This window comes from Lissotriton vulgaris, chromosome 1_1, assembly GCF_964263255.1.
Source record: "Lissotriton vulgaris chromosome 1_1, aLisVul1.2, whole genome shotgun sequence".
In the NCBI taxonomy this organism is placed as follows: domain Eukaryota; kingdom Metazoa; phylum Chordata; class Amphibia; order Caudata; family Salamandridae; genus Lissotriton; species Lissotriton vulgaris.
This window is the reverse complement of record NC_141685.1, coordinates 981,820,141-981,840,569: the sequence shown is the minus strand read 5'-3', so window position 1 is coordinate 981,840,569 and position 20,429 is coordinate 981,820,141. Positions and strand designations below refer to the sequence as shown.

Genomic DNA, 20,429 nt, shown 5'->3' with positions numbered 1-20,429 from the left:
TTTGAAAGTTTCTCTTCATTTCTTCTATCAGGGTATGTTTGCAAGGTTGGGGAGTTCCAAGTGTGAGATAAGAGTGTGTGAGTGTGTTACTGCGTATGAGGTGAGAATGGTCAAGTGTGGTTGAATTTACAGGGAGCGTATTAAAGGTCATTATTGCTATCGTTGTTACTGCATATGTATAGTTTTTAGATCTGTCTCAGCACGATAGACAAAAAATATGTGATGTATTATGATGAAGAATAACTGCATTAGCATTTATGAATAATTTGTGTACTCACAAACATGTTTTAACTCTGTATAATCAGTCTATTTTTGTAATATTATCAACTATAATAGTTTGTCTTTAAAAACAGATTATACATATTAAATATTAGAAAAATTGTGCCTATGTTTATGCCTTAACAATCTCCATGATGGACAGCCCACAGAGCTCTAGCACGCCTAAAAAGAAACAATACAGGTCGTGCAGGAGTATACTCCAGTGGTTTTTGTTTCCCCCCTCGCTCCTGGACCTACAAAGTACTTTTAGTGGGTACCTTTCTTCATAAAATGGTTATGCATGGTAACAGTGCATGCTTTGTAACACATGCGTGGTAAAGGTACTGCGTGGTTACGGCTGCGTTGTAATGGCTGTCTCCCGGGGCCATATCTCATTGTTCTGGTTGATTCAACAGTCTACTGACCACAGGGCAAATGTGTTTGATCTAAATTATGTGGTATTGTATTACTGTTTCCTATATAATAGTATGATGTGAATAACGTTGGATGTATTAATGTAGCACAATGAAACTCTTTTTTTTACTTTGATTTCACTCAGCGGTATAATGAAGTTGGAACCCCGTCAACTTTTTCTTTTTGTGGAGATTCTTCTGCTGTTCATGATGAAGTCTTCAGGCTTCAACCCATCCAACTACCTGTCCCCAATATTAGGGAAGGGGATGACACACTCTGATATAACAAAGCAAGGAGTGTTAAGATGGATCTGCAGAATGTTCCAAGAAACCCCAAATTTCAAAGGCATTACCTTACCACCACAATCCTGCCAAGTAAGTTCTTTGAGCTTTGAAAGTGTGAGAGAGCATCAGTAGAATGTCAGCAGGATATACATGTGAGCACACCTGTAATATATAGGAGGTGATTGTACCAAGAGAAAGGAGAAGTCAGAAACTGTGCAAGAACAAAGAATGCATGACAAGGATGAAATGAATGATGAGTAAACTTGAGAAGGAAATAATTAAAAGAGGCATTGGTGCATTTAAGAGTTGTTTCATTGTGAACTTGTTTACAATCTTGCCTCATAAAAATTTCGCCCATTACTGCATAAAGTGGGGACACTTGGCGAAGACAAAGCAATTCTGAAGATTTGGCACAGACAGTCAGCCACATGAGATGAGGTTCGACGGTCAACTATAGCAGTTTACATATGTTGTTGTCTGGATGCTGATTTTCGCTTCCTCGGAATCACATATTTGTATTTGTGTTATGGGTTATTGTATGCTGCATAAAAAGTTAAACCTTGCGCATAGCTCTTTTGGTCACTGTCACCTGTATTTTGTCTTGGTCATTCTCCAAATATTTTGTATCCTATTAATGACCCCTGCATTACAAGTATTACAGGACAATCAAGGTAATCTGAAAGAAATTTGTTTTCTGTATTTTGCATTACTTTTAATTTGGATCGTCCCGAAGATGCTATTTGGGGATCACTAGAGTGATATGTGCTACCAGTGATATTCCATCAGCAACACTCATAATTAGGGCTCCTGGTTTTATGGTATTTATTTTTTTAACATTCCCATCTGTATTTATCCATATTTATTTTTGGGAATTTTTTTCTGTATATATCCACATTTATTTGTTTTGCTAAGCAAAAGAAGACGCTGCAGCTAGTATTTTTCCACATTTATTTAATTAGACAATGCACACTTGAACTCAGGCATTATAGGTATATATATATATATATATATATATATATATATATATATATATATATATATATATATATATATATATATATATATATATATATATACATATATACACATATACACATATATATATATATATATATATATATATATATATATATATATATATATATATATATATATATATATATATATATATATATATATATATGTATATATTAAGTGTGGGCTGAAAATCCGTTCCGCTCGTGGAATTTGAGAATTTTTGACAATTGCTGCACCATTTTCGATCTTGCTGCGTGATCGCGCAATACTTTTGGACCGCGAGTACATCATAGCGTCACGCCATCTTGCCCTGCGAGACTTTCAGAACGCGAATACGTCATAAGGGCTCGCGATCAAGCATCGCAAAAGTAAACTATTGCGAACACATAGATGCACCGCGCAGCTGACATCCGGCGGGAGATTTGAAAATCTCTCTTTCCCGAAATAGCAAAAATTGCAATTCTGCACAAGAAATCTATCGCTGGCAGCATAAACCTTCTGAAAATGATGATTTGGATCAGAATAACTCCTCAGATTGACATTTGGCTACACTTTTTTTGTGCAAGGAGTCCATTTTTGGGGGGGGGGTGGGAGGAAGTAAGTGCCCCAGAGTCTCCAACTTCCTGTTCCTGTCCAGCAGGCTCCTCCCAGTGCTTTGTCCATGTCCTGGTCACTTTTCATTTGGATCTGGAGCTGGAAGGATTACTCTTTGTGGCTGCTGCTGGATATTTGTATTTGAGGACTTTTTGTTTGGATCACTTTTGGATTTGAGATTTTACAAGTAAGTTGGTGTTGTTTGGGGCATTGTAATTGCTGCAACTACAATTTATAACATTTTTCACAAATTTAAAAAATATATATTGTGGGTAGCCACAGTATCCAGTAGGCCCAAGGTTAGTCATGGGTGCATGATACAACTGTTTCTGTGAGTTTTGTTGAACTTAAATATCATTTACGACATGGATGGCATTGAATTGAATAGCTCACTGTTATTATATCTATGTGGATGTTTTTTGTAATTTTGGGGTGTGTGTTAATTAAAGACACACTAGCCAGTAGGCCCAGGGGTAATCAATCAGTGGTGCATGGGCAAGTCTTTCTCTGTGTTCTCTTGATTTTAAACATCATTTAGGGCATGGATGCCATTGGATTGGGGTGATTTTTGTGTGTATTTCGATTTTTTGATTGTTGTTGGGGCCTGGTTCAGGGCCTGGCCTTGTGGGTGGGGGCCATTTTGAGACCTGGTACAGGGCCTGGCCATGTGGGTGGGGGTCTGGGGGCCATTTTGAAGCCAGGTAGTGTGCCTTGTGCCATAGGCCTGCACCCAGTCTGCCTTGCTTGCTTTCATCCATTATGCCCAGGGGTACTCAGTGGTGCATGGGCCAAGTCTTTCTGAGTGTTCTCTTGATGTTAAACATCATTTAGGGCATGGATGCCATTGGATTGGGGTGATTTTTGTGTGTATTTCAATTTTTTGATTGTTGTTGGGGCCTGGCCATGTGGGTGGGGGTCTAGGGGCCATTTTGAAGCCAGGCAGTGTGCTTTGTGCCATAGGCCTGCACCCAGTCTACCTTGCTTTCATCCATTATATGCCCAGGGGTAGTCAGTGGTGCATGAAACAACTCTCTCTGTGCGGTCTTTCTTCTATTAATTTAAACATCCATTTTGGATTAGAATTGCAAATTGTATTTTGGGTCTTTCCATTTTTGGGTGTGTTTTGTTAATAATAATAAATGCCTAGTTGCAAACATTAATTGAAGCACGACATATGCAACATTTATTTAATTGATGTTCCTCTGGATTCCTTTGCTTTAGGAGCACAAAGACTGAGGTGAGAACCAGGAATCATCCTCATCATCAACACTTGTTGTAGTGCCAGGAAAAAGTCTTGCTGTGGTGTGTGCACAACGTCAAGTGACGTCACGTGTGGTGGCCACAGACAACTCTGCAACTAGTGCAACTGCGTCCTGCTGTTCTGACATCTGAAGAAGATGGGCCCAAAGAAAGGTGGCCGTAGCTCCTCTACCAAGAAAGTTGACAGTGCCACTGCCAGTAAGAAGGAGCAAAAGAAGCAAGTGGCGCCACTAACCAATGAGACTGGTGTGCCGACAGACACTTTTTTGGGGAAAGAAACGATGCCTGCAGCAGCAGTGTCCGCCGGATACCAAGCGGGGAGCAGCACCTCCGCTTCATTGGTATCAGTGCCACCACGCCAAGTTAGGCCCAAGTCCATGAGTGCCGCAGAGGCAGCCTCTTTAATTGCTGTTTCACCATCAACCAGTGATGTTGGTGTTGACTCATCGCAAAGTAGCATCCAATCAATGCAGGGTGTAACTCATCTGGCGAGTGTTCAACCACAGCCGCAACGACAACCATAGGTGCAACAAGGAGAGGCGCAAGGAGAGGCGCATGGAGAGGCACAACTGCCCACAATGCTTGTTCCTCCAGAAGTAGGGGCACATCAGGAAATCGAGTTTCAAGCGGAGGTATCATCCAAGCAAGCCACTCCTCCTGATGATCCATTGTCTTCCAGATCCCAGCAAGAAAAAGGTCAAGGAGGGCTCTTACAAGTTCTTCTTCAAGCCCCCTTCCTTCTGATGATCTGGATCTTGATTGGCAGCCGCCAATGCAGTCTGATAAGGAGGTACACCATTAGCCGACAAAGGTAGCTGAAAGGAAGGTTCCCGCAAGGCTTTCACTTATGGGGGATGATGACAAACAAGAAGTAGAAGTGGTGTATTCTGCTGCTGATGAACAGTCTGACGATGACGACCCAGTCATCACAGTCGTCACTCCAGCCCCAGTGGGTATGCAGCAGACAGACATTTTTACCCTATCCAAAAATGCTGCTTTGCAGGATGTGTGTGGCGTGGCACCACTGGTGGTACCACCACCAACACAGGTAACTACTACACCAACACGACCTACAGCTTCCATATTTTCTCGTCAGAAGGGCAGGCAGGTTCCTCCATCCAGAACGACCTCCATTACCTCAAGTAGTGGTGCTGCAAGTGCACAACAGAGTCAAATTCAGCCACGCCCATCCTCCACTTCATCTGGCATTAAAAGTAGCACCACCACCAGAAATCTCCAGTCCCCAGTTTGGGACTTCTTTAGTATTGGCAAAAAGGCGGAAAACCTAGTCATTTGTTCGATTTGTAAAAAAGTAGTTAGTCGGGGTAAGCTTGGTACCAACTATGGTACCAGAGGCCAGAGAGGTCCTCTAAAAAAACACCACTTTATCCAGTATGAGGCGCACCTAAGTAACATCCGGAGAGCCAAAAGTACAAATCCAAATGTAGACATTGAAATTGCATCTGATGACGAGGAGGAGCTGATCGTGCAGGGGGGAGGTGAACAACCGAGAGACATTTTTTCTGGTAAACACTGTACCCCTGGCAGCAGCACTGCCATGGTAGCATCCACACCCTCCTCTACCCCAGCAACATCAAGGAGGCACAGTAGTCTGGTAGAGACACCAATGCGAAAAAGTACATCGATGAGCCTAACTGTGTTGAAGAGGTCTGGATTCTCCTCATCACATATGAAAACAATCCAGAATACCATTAAAAGCATGTTTTGGTCGGAGGCGCCATTTGAACGCAACCACCTAATGGCACGTCTTTATAATGCAATGCTGGCTAAAATGTTAGCGCTGGACCTTCTCCTTTTTTCTGTCGTGGAAGGGGTGGGTTTTCTAGAATTTGTGGCAACAGTCTGCCCTAAATGGAAGGTTCCCAGCCGGTCCTATTTTGCCAGAGTTGCGGTTCCAGCACTACATCAAGATGTGCTGGAGTTGATTGGGGCAGCTTTGTAGAAGAGTGCTGTTCACACTATCCACCTGACAACAGACACGTGGACCAGTTGTCAAGCCATTGATTACATGTGCATCACTGCACACTGGATCTCTTTTACGGGGGTTAGAGACAAGATAGTTGCAGGTGGTCACAGTGCGACAATGTTTCAAGCTACTCGGAAACATGCAACAGTAGCTATGTTTGCCATGGAGAAATCTCATAAAGCAGTAAACATTTTGGAGGAGTTTAACAGTAAGGTCTTTAAATGGCTGCATACAAGAAAGCGCATGATTAGTTATGTTTCCACGGATAATGGCAGTAATATAGTTAGGGCCATGAATGATGGTAACTATTTCAGAGTGCCGTGTTTGGTGCACAGTATTAACATTGTTGTTCAAGATTTCTTGAAAAAAGAAAACAAAGTCAGCCAGTTACTGACCACCTGCCTAAGAATCTGCACACATTTCAGCCATTCTTTTAAGGCTCGGAAGCAGCTGAGGATCATTCAATGTGTCGGTAGAGTGCCAGTCAGAGGACTCATCCAGGAGGTGGCAACACGTTTGAACTCAACCTTCTACATGCTTGAGCGTCTGTTTGAGCAGTACTTGGTAATCAATGAGTATGTCTTTAACGCACAGGGTTCTTCTACGAAAGACATGAGGCTAGAGGTGGAGGAATGGGACCTAGTTAAAAGCCTGACAGACATGCTTCATCCTTTTGAGGTCTTCACGGGGTTAAGTCAGCAGGGAGGACTGTAGTTTGAGCAAAGCTATCCCATTGTTGCGCATGCTAGAGCACCAACTGAAGGCGGTGTCTTCAACGTTCAAAGATGATACTGACAAGCAAGAAGCATATCAGTTGGCGAAGAGCTTATTAACCCACCTACTTTACAATGCAAGGCTTAAAGGAATACATTCTCAACAACATTACATTTATGCCACTCTTCTGGATCCACGGTACAAAAAGGCACTGGCCAGCAATACATCCATTCCTTTTAATGAAGCAGATGTTTCAAAGTACAAACATTGGCTAGCTCTGTCAGCCACTCGGTTCGAAAAAGAGCGGCAGGAAATTGAAGGAACCTGCAGAAGTACTACTGAATCAGCATGCCATCCGGCATTAATGTCCACTTCTGGGGCCGAAGGCAGTCACTTTCCCTCAGAGCTGTTACAGACACCAGCAACCATACCATCATCATCTTCTTCACCTGCGCCAGGCTCAGCCAAAATATTGTCGGACAAAGCGGTACAAAAGGGGGTGGTGAAGGACGGAGCATCCGAACCAATCAAACACTCACATCCAGTCAACAGATCTGGGTTTAATCCATCACCGTTCTTTAGCCCACTCTGCCACCCCAGTTCAGACATGTCCATATGCAAATCAGTCTGACCCTGTGCCTCATGGGAACAGTCCAGCACGAACTGCCAAGCCATGCCTTCCCTGGACCGAAAACAAGCTTCCTAGACCAGTTTCTGGCATTTCAGCCGCCTTCATGGCAAAGTGAGCAAGGGACTCACGTCTGAGCATATCCTGCCAACTTACGGCGGACAAAGCGGTACAAAAGGGGGTGGTGATGGATGGAGAATCTGAACCAATCAAACACTCACACCCAGTCAACAGATCTGGGTTTAATCCATCACTACTCTTTAGCTCACTCTGCCACCCCCGTTCAGACATGGCCATATGCAAATCAGTCAGATCCTGAGCTTCATGGGAACAGTCCCTTGCTCACTTTGCCACTGGATTCAAGCAAGCCTGGCTGAAGACGGCTGAAATGCCAGAAACCGGTCCTAGGAAGTTTGATTCCGGTCCAGGAAGGCATGGCTTGGCAGTTCGGGCTGGACTGTTCCCATGAGGCACAGGGTCAGACTGATTTGCATATGGCCATGTCTGAACTGGGGTGGCAGACTGGGCTAAAGAACGGTGATGGATTAAACCCAGATCCGTTGACTAGGTGTGAGTGTTTGATTGGTTCAGATGCTCCGTCCATCACCAACTCCTTTTGTACCGCTTCGTTCGGCATAAGTTGGCAGGGTAAGCTCAGACATTGAGTCCCTTGCTCACTTTACCACTGGATTCAAGCAAGCCTGGCTGAAGATGGCTGAAATTCTATGAAAATAACAAGGACCCCCTGATTATGGATTAAATTCCTGGGTCAAGGTGAGACGATTTGTGTGAAGTAACAGGCCCAGGCAAGATATCGAAAGAAGGCGATGTGAGTGAAGTTAAAGAAAAAATATGTGCACTGAAAGTAGCAAAAGTATTCAATTTAATAAATTCAATATAAAATCATAAAAGTAATTTGTGATGTGTATACTTAAAAATACATAGAGTAAAAAGTTATATTTATCAATAATTGAATACAGTTTGAGTCAATATGGATGGTAATAGCCCAATTCATATAAAAAGACAAGACGGTTTCTTCTACGCGTTTCGACACAGTCGTGTCTTCATCAGGAAAATACCATCTTTAATGGGGAATCTAAAAACAAGTAAACAATTTAAAAAAAAATAGTACACAAGTATAATATATAAAGTGCATATTCAGAGGCCAAGTTGTGGTACAATACATAGCCTTCAATTTGGTGAGTAAAACATGATGTAAAGCTATTAGCTTTTCTTCTAACAAAAAATGTCTACTTCTAACATTTGGTGGACCAATTGATTTACAAAGTCATGATTAATATCCTTAGTGATAATAAAGGGTGAATAGAGAAATGAAAGTGAAAAAAGGAAAGGGATAAGAACTGGAGAAATAGCAACACTGGTATATTGTTAGGAATAATGGTCCACAAAAAAAGGGGTATCTATTGAATGTAGAGTATGCAGCAATGTGTGTGAGTTTATATTGGGACTCTATACATGGAGAGGCTTGTGCATTTAGGTGGGGCTTTATTGATAACCTATACAGAGGAGACTTAAGTTAAAGACAGACTTTATTTTGTTATTAGATGAAAAACCTCTAGGTTGTCTATGGTTGTTATCGTTGGCTTGGTTTATCTTACCTTATTATAACCTATAGGGAGGAGACTTAAGCTAAAGACAGACTTTATTTTGTTATTAGATGAAAAACGTCTAAGTCGTCTATTATTGGTATTGTTGGCTTAGTCTATCTTACCTTATTATACATCACAGAGAGGTGGTGAATATTGGACAAAGGTCACGATGGGACGACCAGTTAACTAGAAAATGGCGTCGGTATAGAAACTGTAAGAAAGGTAAAAACGCTAGATGAAACTGGGGGATATTGACGGGTACGCTAAAGAGAGCTGTGATGAGAAGTCTCCGGGGTGTTTAAGAGAATGAGGGGTGTATATAGATACTTGTAGGCTCCGTTGGACTAGAATACTGTATAAAGCTGTAGATGCCGGATTGAGAATGCTGGTTTGGAACTATTGGTAAGCTTTAGGGCACCTTAGTTTGTTGAGCAGGGATGATGTCAGCGAGAGGCGTTGCAGGCATATGATAACATCGCTTTGTGCCCTGTGGTATTAAGATACATTGTAAATACTTGCGAACAGTGATTAGTGTACACTATAGGACCATGAATTGATCCAATGGACATGACTATTATTTGGGTGTTGTGCTCTGGTCGATTGACAGTATAACATGCATTAAATACCTGGATGGGACTACTACGTATTGTAGGGTGCGATTCGTTGGTCGAATCTTCCCCTTGCCAGTCGAGACACTTGCAAATAGGCGAAAATTCACTATGAAATAGAAATGTGCCCGAGAGTTTATTTTGGAGTGAACCCGGGTACATGGTTATCATTCAAATGGGGAAACGGGTTGGTAGTTTCAAATGCAATCAATATAGTGGATACCTTAATTAAAATAACGCATATAGTAAGATGCAGTCCATAGGGTGGCGCGTTATGTCGAGTATTCCTCTCTCTTGTTCTGGATATTTGTTAGTAGGAGGAATCTCGCTGTTAAAATAATGATACACGCCGGTAATGGTAAGAAATGCACCCGGGAACAAGTATATCCTTTAAATGACACGTCCTAAATAATAGCAGTTCAAAATGTAGTTTTACTAAATACCTGTGTTAAAATTGTGTGCATGAAGAGATGCAGTTCTTGAGGCGGCGGGTTTGGTCAAATGTTCCGCTCTCGATTCAAGACGTATTATTAATGGGCAAGCTCTTTCTGTTAAAGTGAAAGAACATGACCCGGGTTAGTTAATGGTCACATTTGGCTCTAAAGGAGCGACGAAGATTTGCAATAAAGGTACATACCTCAATATCGGGCCGTTAGGTTCTCACGAGGTACTCTGTAATTTCTCCAACCGGCAGCAATGAGTGTAAGGTGGCTGTTGGTTTGTTTATATATGCAGCAAGGTGATGGGACGGGTTTGAATGTCCCGCCTATTCTTAAAGTGAGAGGTACCTAAGTAATAACTGCATCTTACCATATGCGTCATTTTAATTAAGGTATCCACTATATCGATTGCATTTGAAACTACCAACCCGTTTCCCCATTTGAATGATAACCATGTACCCGGGTTCACTCCAAAATAAACTCTCGGGCACATTTTTATTTCATAGTGAATTTTCGCCTATTTGCAAGTGTCTCGACTGGCAAGGGGAAGATTCGACCAACGAACCGCACCCTACAATATGTGCTAGTCCCATCCATGTATTTAATGCATGTTATACTGTCAATCGACCAGAGCACGACACCCAAATAATAGTTATGTCCATTGGATCAATTCATGGTCCTATAGTGTACACTAATCACTGTTCGCAAGTATTTATGATGTATCTTAATACCACAGGGTACAAAGCGATGTTATCATATGCTTGCAACGCCTCTGGCTGACATCATCCCTGCTCAAGAAACTTAGGTGCCCTAAAGCTTACCAATAGTTCGAAACCAGCAACCTCAATCCGGCAGCTACAGCTTTATACAGTATTCTAGTCCAACGGAGCCTACAGGCATCTATATACACTCCTCATTCTCTTAAACACTCCGGAGACTTCTCATCACAGCTCTCTTTAGCGTACCCATCAATATCCCCCAGTTTCATCTAGCGTTTTTACCTTTCTTACAGTTTCTATACCGACGCCATTTTCTAGTTAACTGGTCGTCCCATCGTGACCTTTGTCCAATATTCACCACCTCTTTGTGATTTATAATAAGGTAAGATAGACTAAGCCAACGATACCAATAATAGACGACTTAGACGTTTTTCATCTAAATAACAAAATAAAGTCTGTCTTTAGCTTATGTCTCCTCCCTATAGGTTATAATAAGGTAAGATAAACCAAGCCAACGATAACAACCATAGACAACCTAGACGTTTTTCATCTAATAACAAAATAAAGTCTGTCTTTAACTTAAGTCTCCTCTGTATAGGTTATCAATAAAGCCCACCTAAATGCACAAGCCTCTCCATGTATAGAGTCCAATATAAACTTACACACACTGCTGCATACTCTACATACAATAGATACCCCTTTTTTCGTGGTCCATTATTCCTAACAATGTACCAGTGTGGCTATTTCTCCAGTTCTCATTCCTTTTCTTTTCTCACTTTCATTTTTCTATTCACCCTTCATACCCTTTATTATCACTAAGGATATGAATCATGACTTTGTAAATCAATTGGTCCACCAAATGTTAGAAGTAGACATTTTTTGTTAGAAGAAAAGCTTATAGCGGTACATCATGTTTTACTCACCAAATTGAAGGCAATGTATTGTACCACAACTTGGCCTTTGTATATGCACTTTATATAATATACTTTTGTACTATTTTTAAAAAATTGTTTACTTGTTTTTAGATTCACCATTAAAGATGGTATTTTCCTGATGAAGACACGTCTGTGTCGAAACGCGTAGAAGAAACCGTCTTGTCTTCCCATATGAAATGGGCTATTACCATCCATATTGACTCAAACTGTATTAAATTATTGATAAATATAACTTTTTACTCTATGTATTTTTAAGTATACACATCACAAAGTAATTTTATGATTTTATATTGAATTTATTAAATTGAATACTTTTGCTACTTTCAGTGCACATATTGTTTCTTTCACTCACATTGCCTTCTTTCGATATCTTGCCTGGGCCTGTTACTTCACACAAAATGAAGATGGCTGAAATGCCAGAAACCAGCCCTAGGAAGCTCGATTCCAGTCCAGTGAAGGCATGGCTTGTCAGTTCGGGCTGGACTGTTCCCATGAGGCACAGGGTCAGACTGATTTGCATACAGCAATGTCTGAACTGGGGTGGCAGAGTGGGCTAAAGTAAGGTGATGGATTAAACCCAGATCTGTTGACTGGGTGTGAGTGTTTGATTGGTTCAGATGCTCCGTCCATCACCACCCCCTTTTGTACCGCATAATATTGTCGGAAGCGGATTGAATAACTCATTAAGGGTTTGCTCGTTCCAGTCCTGATGCAAAGGCCACAGATGGTATGCAAAGTGGAGCACCCCAGGATGACATTGAGTGGATGGTGCAGGCCTATCTGGATGACCCAACAGAGGTCTTCATTGATCACAACCCATTGATGTATTGGTATGGGAAAAGGGGTCAATGTCCACTGATCACCAAGCTGGCTCTACATTATTTGTCTTGCCCACTCGCAAGCGTATCTTCTGAACTTGTTTTCAGTGCTGCTGGTGCCATTGTAACTTCAAAAAGGACCCACCTCTCACCCAAAATTGTGGAGAGGTTAACAATGATCAAGATGAATCAGCACTTCCTACCACCAGATTACAAAATACGTGAATCCACGCAGGAAGAAGAGGAGGACACCGACTTAGGTGATGGAAGTTCTTCACTGTTAGCTGACCTAATCCCGTTGCAAGTCACAGAGTTTGAGGACGAGCTCTATTTCCCTGACACCTAGGCCTGAAATACTGACTTCCTTTTTTTCGTCCTTATTCACTTTTATTCCTGTGTGTCTTTCTTTGTTTTGCAACTTTTACCACAAGAAAACTCTAATCACAACAAATCCATCACCAGCACTGTCTTCGTCTTCGTCCTTTTTGAAGGTGCCGCTGTCTGCATTCCTGAAGTTCACAATTTCACAACTCAGTCATGCTCCGGCTCTAACCTCCTCCTCCAGACTCCCCCTACCCATTTCCCTCAAGCAGATGGCTGGATTACGTAGAAACTGTCGCTTTGTAGACGACTCCATGTCCCCTTAAAAAAGAAGTGGGACTGGAATTACTGACTATATGCTGATTGCTGACTGTTACTTCGGAAATGGACACGAGAGGCTGCCCTGTGGGCCTTAACTTTAAGAACAAGATGCGGACAAAAAGTGGAACAGGTAATGAATAATGAGATGGCATGCAGTGAACAACACTGGCTGTCTGGCTCTGTTGAAAGCAATTGCTGTTTGTTTGTTGTGCATGAAATGAATCATATGTGTTCTGTTATTATTTAATCTTTTACACACTAAATCTAACTCAAGTCTACTCTGTTTTTACCTTGTTTAATTCAAATTGTACTTCTACTGCAGGGGCCACTACGTTGCATTTGTAAATATGGAAAATGTCCTTGGACTCACTCTGTGTAGACTGTGACTGCATGAAGAACATTGAGTTTGCCAATATACCATGATGATGAGTCTTGATGATCAAAGTTACATAATATCTTTATTCTTTACAGTCAGCCACTGGGATGGATGGATCATCATCGTCGGTTTACGGAAGAACTATGGCCATTTCTTGAGTGGCAAACAGGTAAACAAGTCAACAACAACCACAGCAGAACTACATGTCTGTCTAGTCGTGGTATGGAATGGTCGAGCCAGTGTAGTGGTGTTATGCCAGAGTCCAGAGACAGCAGTTCATGTAAAATTGCGGCTATGTGGCTTGCTGCATACAATTAGATATGCTTTGTCTGTCTGTGTCAAAGAGGTATGCTACATCAGGTTGGTTGGTTCACTCAGTGGTGCCTGCCTTGACTGTCTGCATGGCCCTGGCCTGCTGTGTGCTAACTACTATCCCTGAAAAGGAGACTCAGAGTATGCACTTTTGAAATGATGCTTGTTGTATGTAATACTGTTGCCTCTGAAACTGAAAGTGTTATTTTTGCACTGCACAGCATACCTTATATTTTTTCTCTGTGGTGTTTTAATATCACTTCCTGTTTTTCCATCAACAATTACAGGCCGGCTTTTACCCTGTGCCATGGGAAAAACATGAACTCAGGCTTACCATTAGCAATCCGCAATTCCGCATCCGCCAGGCAGGCAGTGAGTGGACAGTGTGTCTGGTCACCAAGATTGATCGACGGAGCGTCAGAGGGAATGGAGGAGTACAGCTAATAAGAGGAATGGCTGGATGCATGCAACTTCCCAAATTGAACAGGACAACTACAACATACAGTTACAGTATCCTCTTCACTGCTCCTTATGTTTAAAATAATGTTATTGTTGTCAACTTCTATGAGTGTGACTCTGTGCGTTTGCTCTCTGCTTCAAAATCATCCCTACAGCTATTTGATAAGTTTCTTCGCTACTTTTAAAACTAATTTAATGTACTAATAAGTGTTTATTCTCTCTGAGGGCAGATAGGCAAGTTAAATTGCGTAATTACTGCAGCCCTGTACTGTCAAATTGTTTATTCATAGTTAGTACGTTGTAGTAAGTACTACTTTTCAGTAACCTAACCATCCATTTAGCAAACAACTTCATGCATGCAGTGCACTTTTATTATGTCCCTTAAAAGATTTATGGATATCTTCATATCCAAACATTTCTTTTTCTTCATTTGTTGTTTGTCCATGCTGTGTTTTTTTTCATCTCTCCACAAAATTTTGCCAAAGACCCCCTTCCCATCCAATTTTCAAACCCTAACCCTCTTCCCCCGGGCTGTGTGGTTTTCATTGAAGTGTGACTAAATGACAACAATAATTCCACACACTTGCTGAAAAGGATAAGGTCAAAGTAACAGAAAATCAATTTCAAGGCTGGTGAAGGAATCCGAGGATACATTCTTATTCTTATTCTGCTTGACAAACACCCATGAGTATTTGCAAATCAAATCAGAATTTCATGTGCGCCATCAAGTGGATTGATCATCAACAACATCCTCCTCCTACATGTCACGAATGCTTACGCTGCTGTGTCCATCACCTTCAATTACTATCTCTTGTAGTAGCTATACTCCACACAACTAGTATTTATATTTTGAATACTTTAGCATTGCTTAGGCTACAATTTATGTCACTGTTCTTGTGTACTGTACTATCTATCGTACTGTTCTAATGCTCCGCTCAGGCCACTCAATGTTTAATTTCCTTTTTTTTCATATGCTGCTACTGCCAGTGTGTACCACTACTACTACCACCACAACAATGGCATCCAGGATTCCATAGCCAACCTTAATCGTCATTTGCCATGCAGCCAGCCCTGTGCCTAGCCCTATTCTCAAACACGAATTACAGGTAAGATAAGCATTTTGAGGGAAGAAGAATAATGGAGTAGGAGGAGAGGAGAGACTGACGGTAGTACTAGTAAAGTAGTGGGACAATTGAATTCACTAACTCTGTCAGTGGCACTTTTGTACAAATTTGGGCAATTAGACAATTTGAATCAACTAGCCAGTTAAGTTTCAGGAAAACAAACGTACAGTTAAACCCCCCTGCCTCCACCACAAAACAGTAAAAAAAAAATGCGTATGCTAAGTTTAAGTAGTAATAAATAATTATTGGAGCCCTAACAAAAATAAACTATCCCACAAGAAGACCCGACCACCCCCTCCCTAACCCCAACTAATGTCCATGAATCAAATCAGTCCCCAAAAGTCCAAAACCCCCAACGCCCAATTCCCACCCCCCCCAAAAGCCTTTAAAAAAGGGGCAAGGGACAGTCTCTCTACTTCTGGCGGCGGTGTCCTTTGGCCAGGTGGTCACGCTGCTCTCTCCGGAAGGTCCTTGAGCAGGGCTTTCAGCCTCCCCACCTCCTGCTCAAGGTTGGACCCTCTCAGGGTCAAGCGGTGCATACGACCCTTGCACCTGCAGGCACTGTGGGGGGGCAGCTGTTATTTTTGCTGCTCAGCGGTGGCGGGTGGCTGCCGGACCGCGGCTCTGTACCCCTGGAAGTTTGCACTGACTGGATGACTCAGGGGCAGCGGAAGAGGATGCAGCTTTCGTGTATGTTGTTGACTGCGACTGCGTGTCATCCTCTCCTCCTGGGCCACCAGCCGCCGATATTCTGCAACAATTGCCTCCAACTTCCATTGCCGGGCCTGTCTAGCCAACTCCTTCCTAGTTAGTTTAGAAGGAGTATCTATATGAAGAAAGAAAAACGTACTGTAACCAAGGCTCTTTAAGATTAACACAAAATAATTCAGCAGAAAGTTGTGTCACAGTAGCACTAGCAACTTGCAAGCACAGTACATAACATTTGTGGCATGTATCTATCTAACCTCCCACTTCGTCGGCCTCTGCTCTAACATTAGTGGGAGTTTCAGGAATTCTACTAGCACTATATGGACTCACTACATTAGACTCAGACAGTACACCAGTCTTCTTCTTCTCTCTTGTTTAGCGAAATTGGTACGTAAACTTGTGGAAGCCGACATAATGCCAGCACAGTCAACTTGCACCCGAGAAAAACAGACGCAAGCCATGATGACACAGACTTGTGTTACTGTTACCACTTACCAGTCCAGTACATGCAGGTGGTGAAGCTCTTACTTTTCTATTACGCGTGGCACTGGCCATGCTCTGTTACAAGGGCTACTGCTTAATTAATTTAACTTTCACCCTGCCCTGCCCCTGACTACTATAAAAGGAAAATTAAGAAGATAAATAACAGAGTCAGTGAGTGGTCCCCGTAATCGCCGAATATATGCTGTGCTTGCAAACTACTGTTACTAGTCATGGTAGTATTCTGAAAAATTAAAAATTCTACTTTCCTCGGCTTTGCTACTCTGGCATGGACGTGTGGTGTTACATGCTCTTCAAAGTAATACTCTTCATCCAGTGACCGTCTACTCTGTCTACATACACCTATGCTACCTATGAGGAAGATACCATCCAGGCATCCATCCATTCAAAGTAAATGTCAATAATTCTTCTTAATGTCTCAACTGGACAAACCTTACTTTTTCTCACTGAAAAACAACCTTTTTTATTTTATTTTGAAAACCGCCAGCCATGCATCCGTGCTTGACTTCCATTTGAATTTCAACCAAAGGATATATTGCGCACACATACAATTTCTGTTTCACCCACCCAGGTAGTCCTCTTTACCTTCTCCTTCCACCCATCCTTGCTTCAGCCTTCAACCGGCCATGCATCAGATTCCCAGCCACCTCAGGCAGCATTCAAAAACACCTATCATTCTTTGCCAGTCATTAATTTTAACTCGCTCGTCCTTCCTTACACACTTCTTTCCCTTTTCGTTCATTACATCCATCAAGTTCATCTCTGATCTGACTTGGCTTCTCAATAAAACTTTCACAGCTGAGTTGAAGTCAAATTTAGAGGAGGCCATTGGTTACTCGTCAACTCCCGCCGCTAATGCTATTGCTAATGAGAAGTCAAGGGTGACTGTCTACCTGGTTGACAAAAACTTAGCTCTAAATTTGTAAGTCTTCTTAACAGTAAAGTGTACTTGTACTGAACAACATATACACCCCTGCAGAGAGCCCACTCTGCAATCTCAATAAGTAAGGAATACAATAGCTTACAAGTGCCCGCCACTATCGTGGCATCCTCCACCGCAGTTCCTTCTGGCTGTGGAACTGCATCTGCCCCTGGAGTGACCACCTCCGCGCTGGCCCCGGCATTGGTGGCTGGCTGTGCCGATGGTGTTACACCTAGAAAATACATTTAATATTTTTAGATGCCATATACACCACTCCCTAATTTGTCTAGGAATGAAAAAATTTTACTAGTACTACATAAACAAATTTAATAATTTGTGACTCTCTAGTCTAAACTTTCTTCAGGGAAGGCTGTTCTTTATTCATGCTTAGCCATAACATGTGATGCTACACTTTTTGGCCCAACTGATGAATGCTTGCTTTTTAACACCCACCATTTTTCTCATAACAGACAGAAGCTTCCCTTCTACGAACAAGAGCAAGATCATGAATGTTAGTCAGAGTCGTCAACGATTCATCGCCACCTAGACTTTAAGTTCCAACTAGGTGAGGTCTCTCCCACAATTAATGTGTGAAATCAGCCTCTTTTCTGTCGTTCACCGTTTATCTTATAGCAAGTTGATTTTAATACATGTTTTTATATAATGCACAATTTGCATTTTTACAGAGTACACACAGAGCTAGTTGTTTTACTTTTAATAAAGCTTTAAAACTTACATAGACTCTGTGGATTTTGGTCATGAGTGAGAGAGAGAAAGGTTTTGCAATTTGCAAGCATGAGTCAGTGACTCTGAGATGTCGGGACTCTGATTACGTAGTCTTATGTTTTGGGTTGCATAATCATTGGGGATCATCGCTGCATTCGGGAGCTAAATAATGACTCTGACACACTAGCTAGTCAGTAGGGAGATTGGGGGTTCAACTTCTGTTATGACTGAGGTATGTGGAAAGTCTAACTGCGCCTATTATATCACCAATGCCCTATTTCTTGTCCATAGTTCTGTATGTGCAGAATAGTCCCTGTAACAGTAGAAGTATGTCCTCCTATCCAATACAAAAGTAAACTAGTATCTTATTCTTGGTGGCCATTGACATTTTATTGTTGGGAATTGTCAAAGCATAAACATTTAGAAGACTTCAATAGACATTATGGACAACACAGAGGACTGCACTTCAGTGCCTAGAGCTATTGCTGAATAGGAGTTTTGTTTAACACATTTTGCGAACTGTGCAAGCTTAGCTAGCTACACAGACAGACTAATAATAATCTAGTAGTAGCACAGAGAGTCAGAGTAGAGGCAGGGTAAGAATTTAGAAACAGTCTACAAGAAGATCAAAGACGTTTTAGGAAAAAATAGAATTATGAGGAAGGTTTGGAATAAATAGGTGCTGTAAAAGATAGGGAAGTATAATTAATAATATTAACAGGAAATCTTACTGGGGCCAGCAGAGGAGCCCTCGGCGGACCTATCCTGGCCTTTCTGTTCCTGCTCCGCCGGCGCCTCTACCTCCTCCTCTGTCCTCTTGCTCCTGGAGGGAGCTGATGTACAACATGAAAGAAAGACACAAACATGGAGTATTGTTGTGAACCAAATCAAACATTTCAAAAAAACAATAAAAAATTATTTCGGGGAAATAGACAACAATTGCACTAAATTTATTGACCTATGTGATGTGGTGTACTAGGATATTAGTATTGCTGGATTCGAGGAACGTCTAGTTGGAAATTTATGTAACTCACTAAACCAACTACAAAAAGGTTCTACTAGTACTGGCAGGCAGCACTCCGCAGCACGCAAAGTGACAGACACAGTCCGTCATGATTGCAGACCACTAAAAAGTTTCCTACTAAGTTATTAGTAAATAACCAGTCATAATTATACTCAACCTATCAATCCACCACCACTATCTCTTCTTAGTGGCAGGAGTACAAAGGAAGGACTGGACTTGAGACTCTAGTGTTTTGCATTACTCAGTTCTGTAAATTACACTCATACATAATCACTCAGGCCAAATGAGCACAAAATTGAAAACAAGTAAGCATAGTAACACCGCCAGTGAGCAGGCGAGCACCTGCAATCACAGAAGCTTTTGAAACATAATTTACCTGCAATGTAATCTCTAGTGTCTAGCATTACGCACTTCTGTAGAGTACACTCATACATAATCACCCAGGCCAAATGAGCACAAAATTGAAAAAAAGTAAGCATAGTAGCACCGCCAGTGAGCAGGCGAGTGCCTGCAATCACTGAAGCTTTTGAAACATAATTTACCTGCATTGTAATTTATAGTGTCTAGCATTACGCACTTCTGTAAAGTACACTCATACATAATCACCCAGGCCAAATGAGCACAAAATTGAAAACGAGTAAGCATAGTAGCACCGCCAGTGAGCAGGCGAGCACCTGCAATCACAGAAGATTTTGAAACTTAATTTACCTGCAATGTTATCAGCAGCATTCTTGCTCTTCGGAAAAACAAATATTTGCAATATCATAATACAGAGCAGGAGAAAACAAAGTAGTCAATAAATAGCTACTACTACTCACCAAGCCCCGGAATCTCGACGCCAAGCAGGTCGCGCAGGTCGTGTTCCCAGTCCAGGATGTCGGACCACCGGTGTGTCGCCTGGCTGTAGGTGCACGGACCCCAGACTCTCGACACATGGCCCAACACACCTTCCCCCATAGCTGGCGACGCTCCCGGAGTCCGTAACCGGTACCGGGCCTGCCGCCTACTGCGACGGTCTTGGGGAGGTGGCGCTGGATAAAGAATACCAGTGCAGCCACCTCCACCGCGCTGAAGATCTCCCGAGCAGTTACTGCCTCCCCCCTTAAGCGCCAGTAAGGGAGCCGGCTACGGGGTGCGGGACCCTTCCCCTTAGACTTGCCAGCTCCCTTTGCCATAGTCCAGGGTGAAAGAAGGAAAGAATAGGGAAAAAAAAAGAAAAAAAAGAAAAGAGAGCTAAACAAAAAAAGTAGTTATTAAAGTAACAAAAAGTTGAAAAAAACACAAAATACAGATGTAGAAAAATAGAGATAGATAATGAGTAAAAAGATTTTAAAAAAGTTCAAACAAAC

At 42.0% G+C, this 20,429-nt stretch overlaps 1 protein-coding gene across 1 annotated transcript in view; it reads left to right on the top strand.

Moving 5' to 3' along the window:
* Positions 1–824: 824 nt before the first annotated feature.
* The window catches only part of LOC147748339 (von Willebrand factor A domain-containing protein 7-like), a 434,333-nt gene continuing 414,728 nt past the window's right edge, over positions 825–20,429 (top strand). The window contains exon 1 of the mRNA XM_086936415.1: positions 825–1,046. Coding sequence (XP_086792541.1) covers positions 825–1,046 — 222 coding nt within the window. The remainder of the gene's footprint in view (positions 1,047–20,429) is intronic.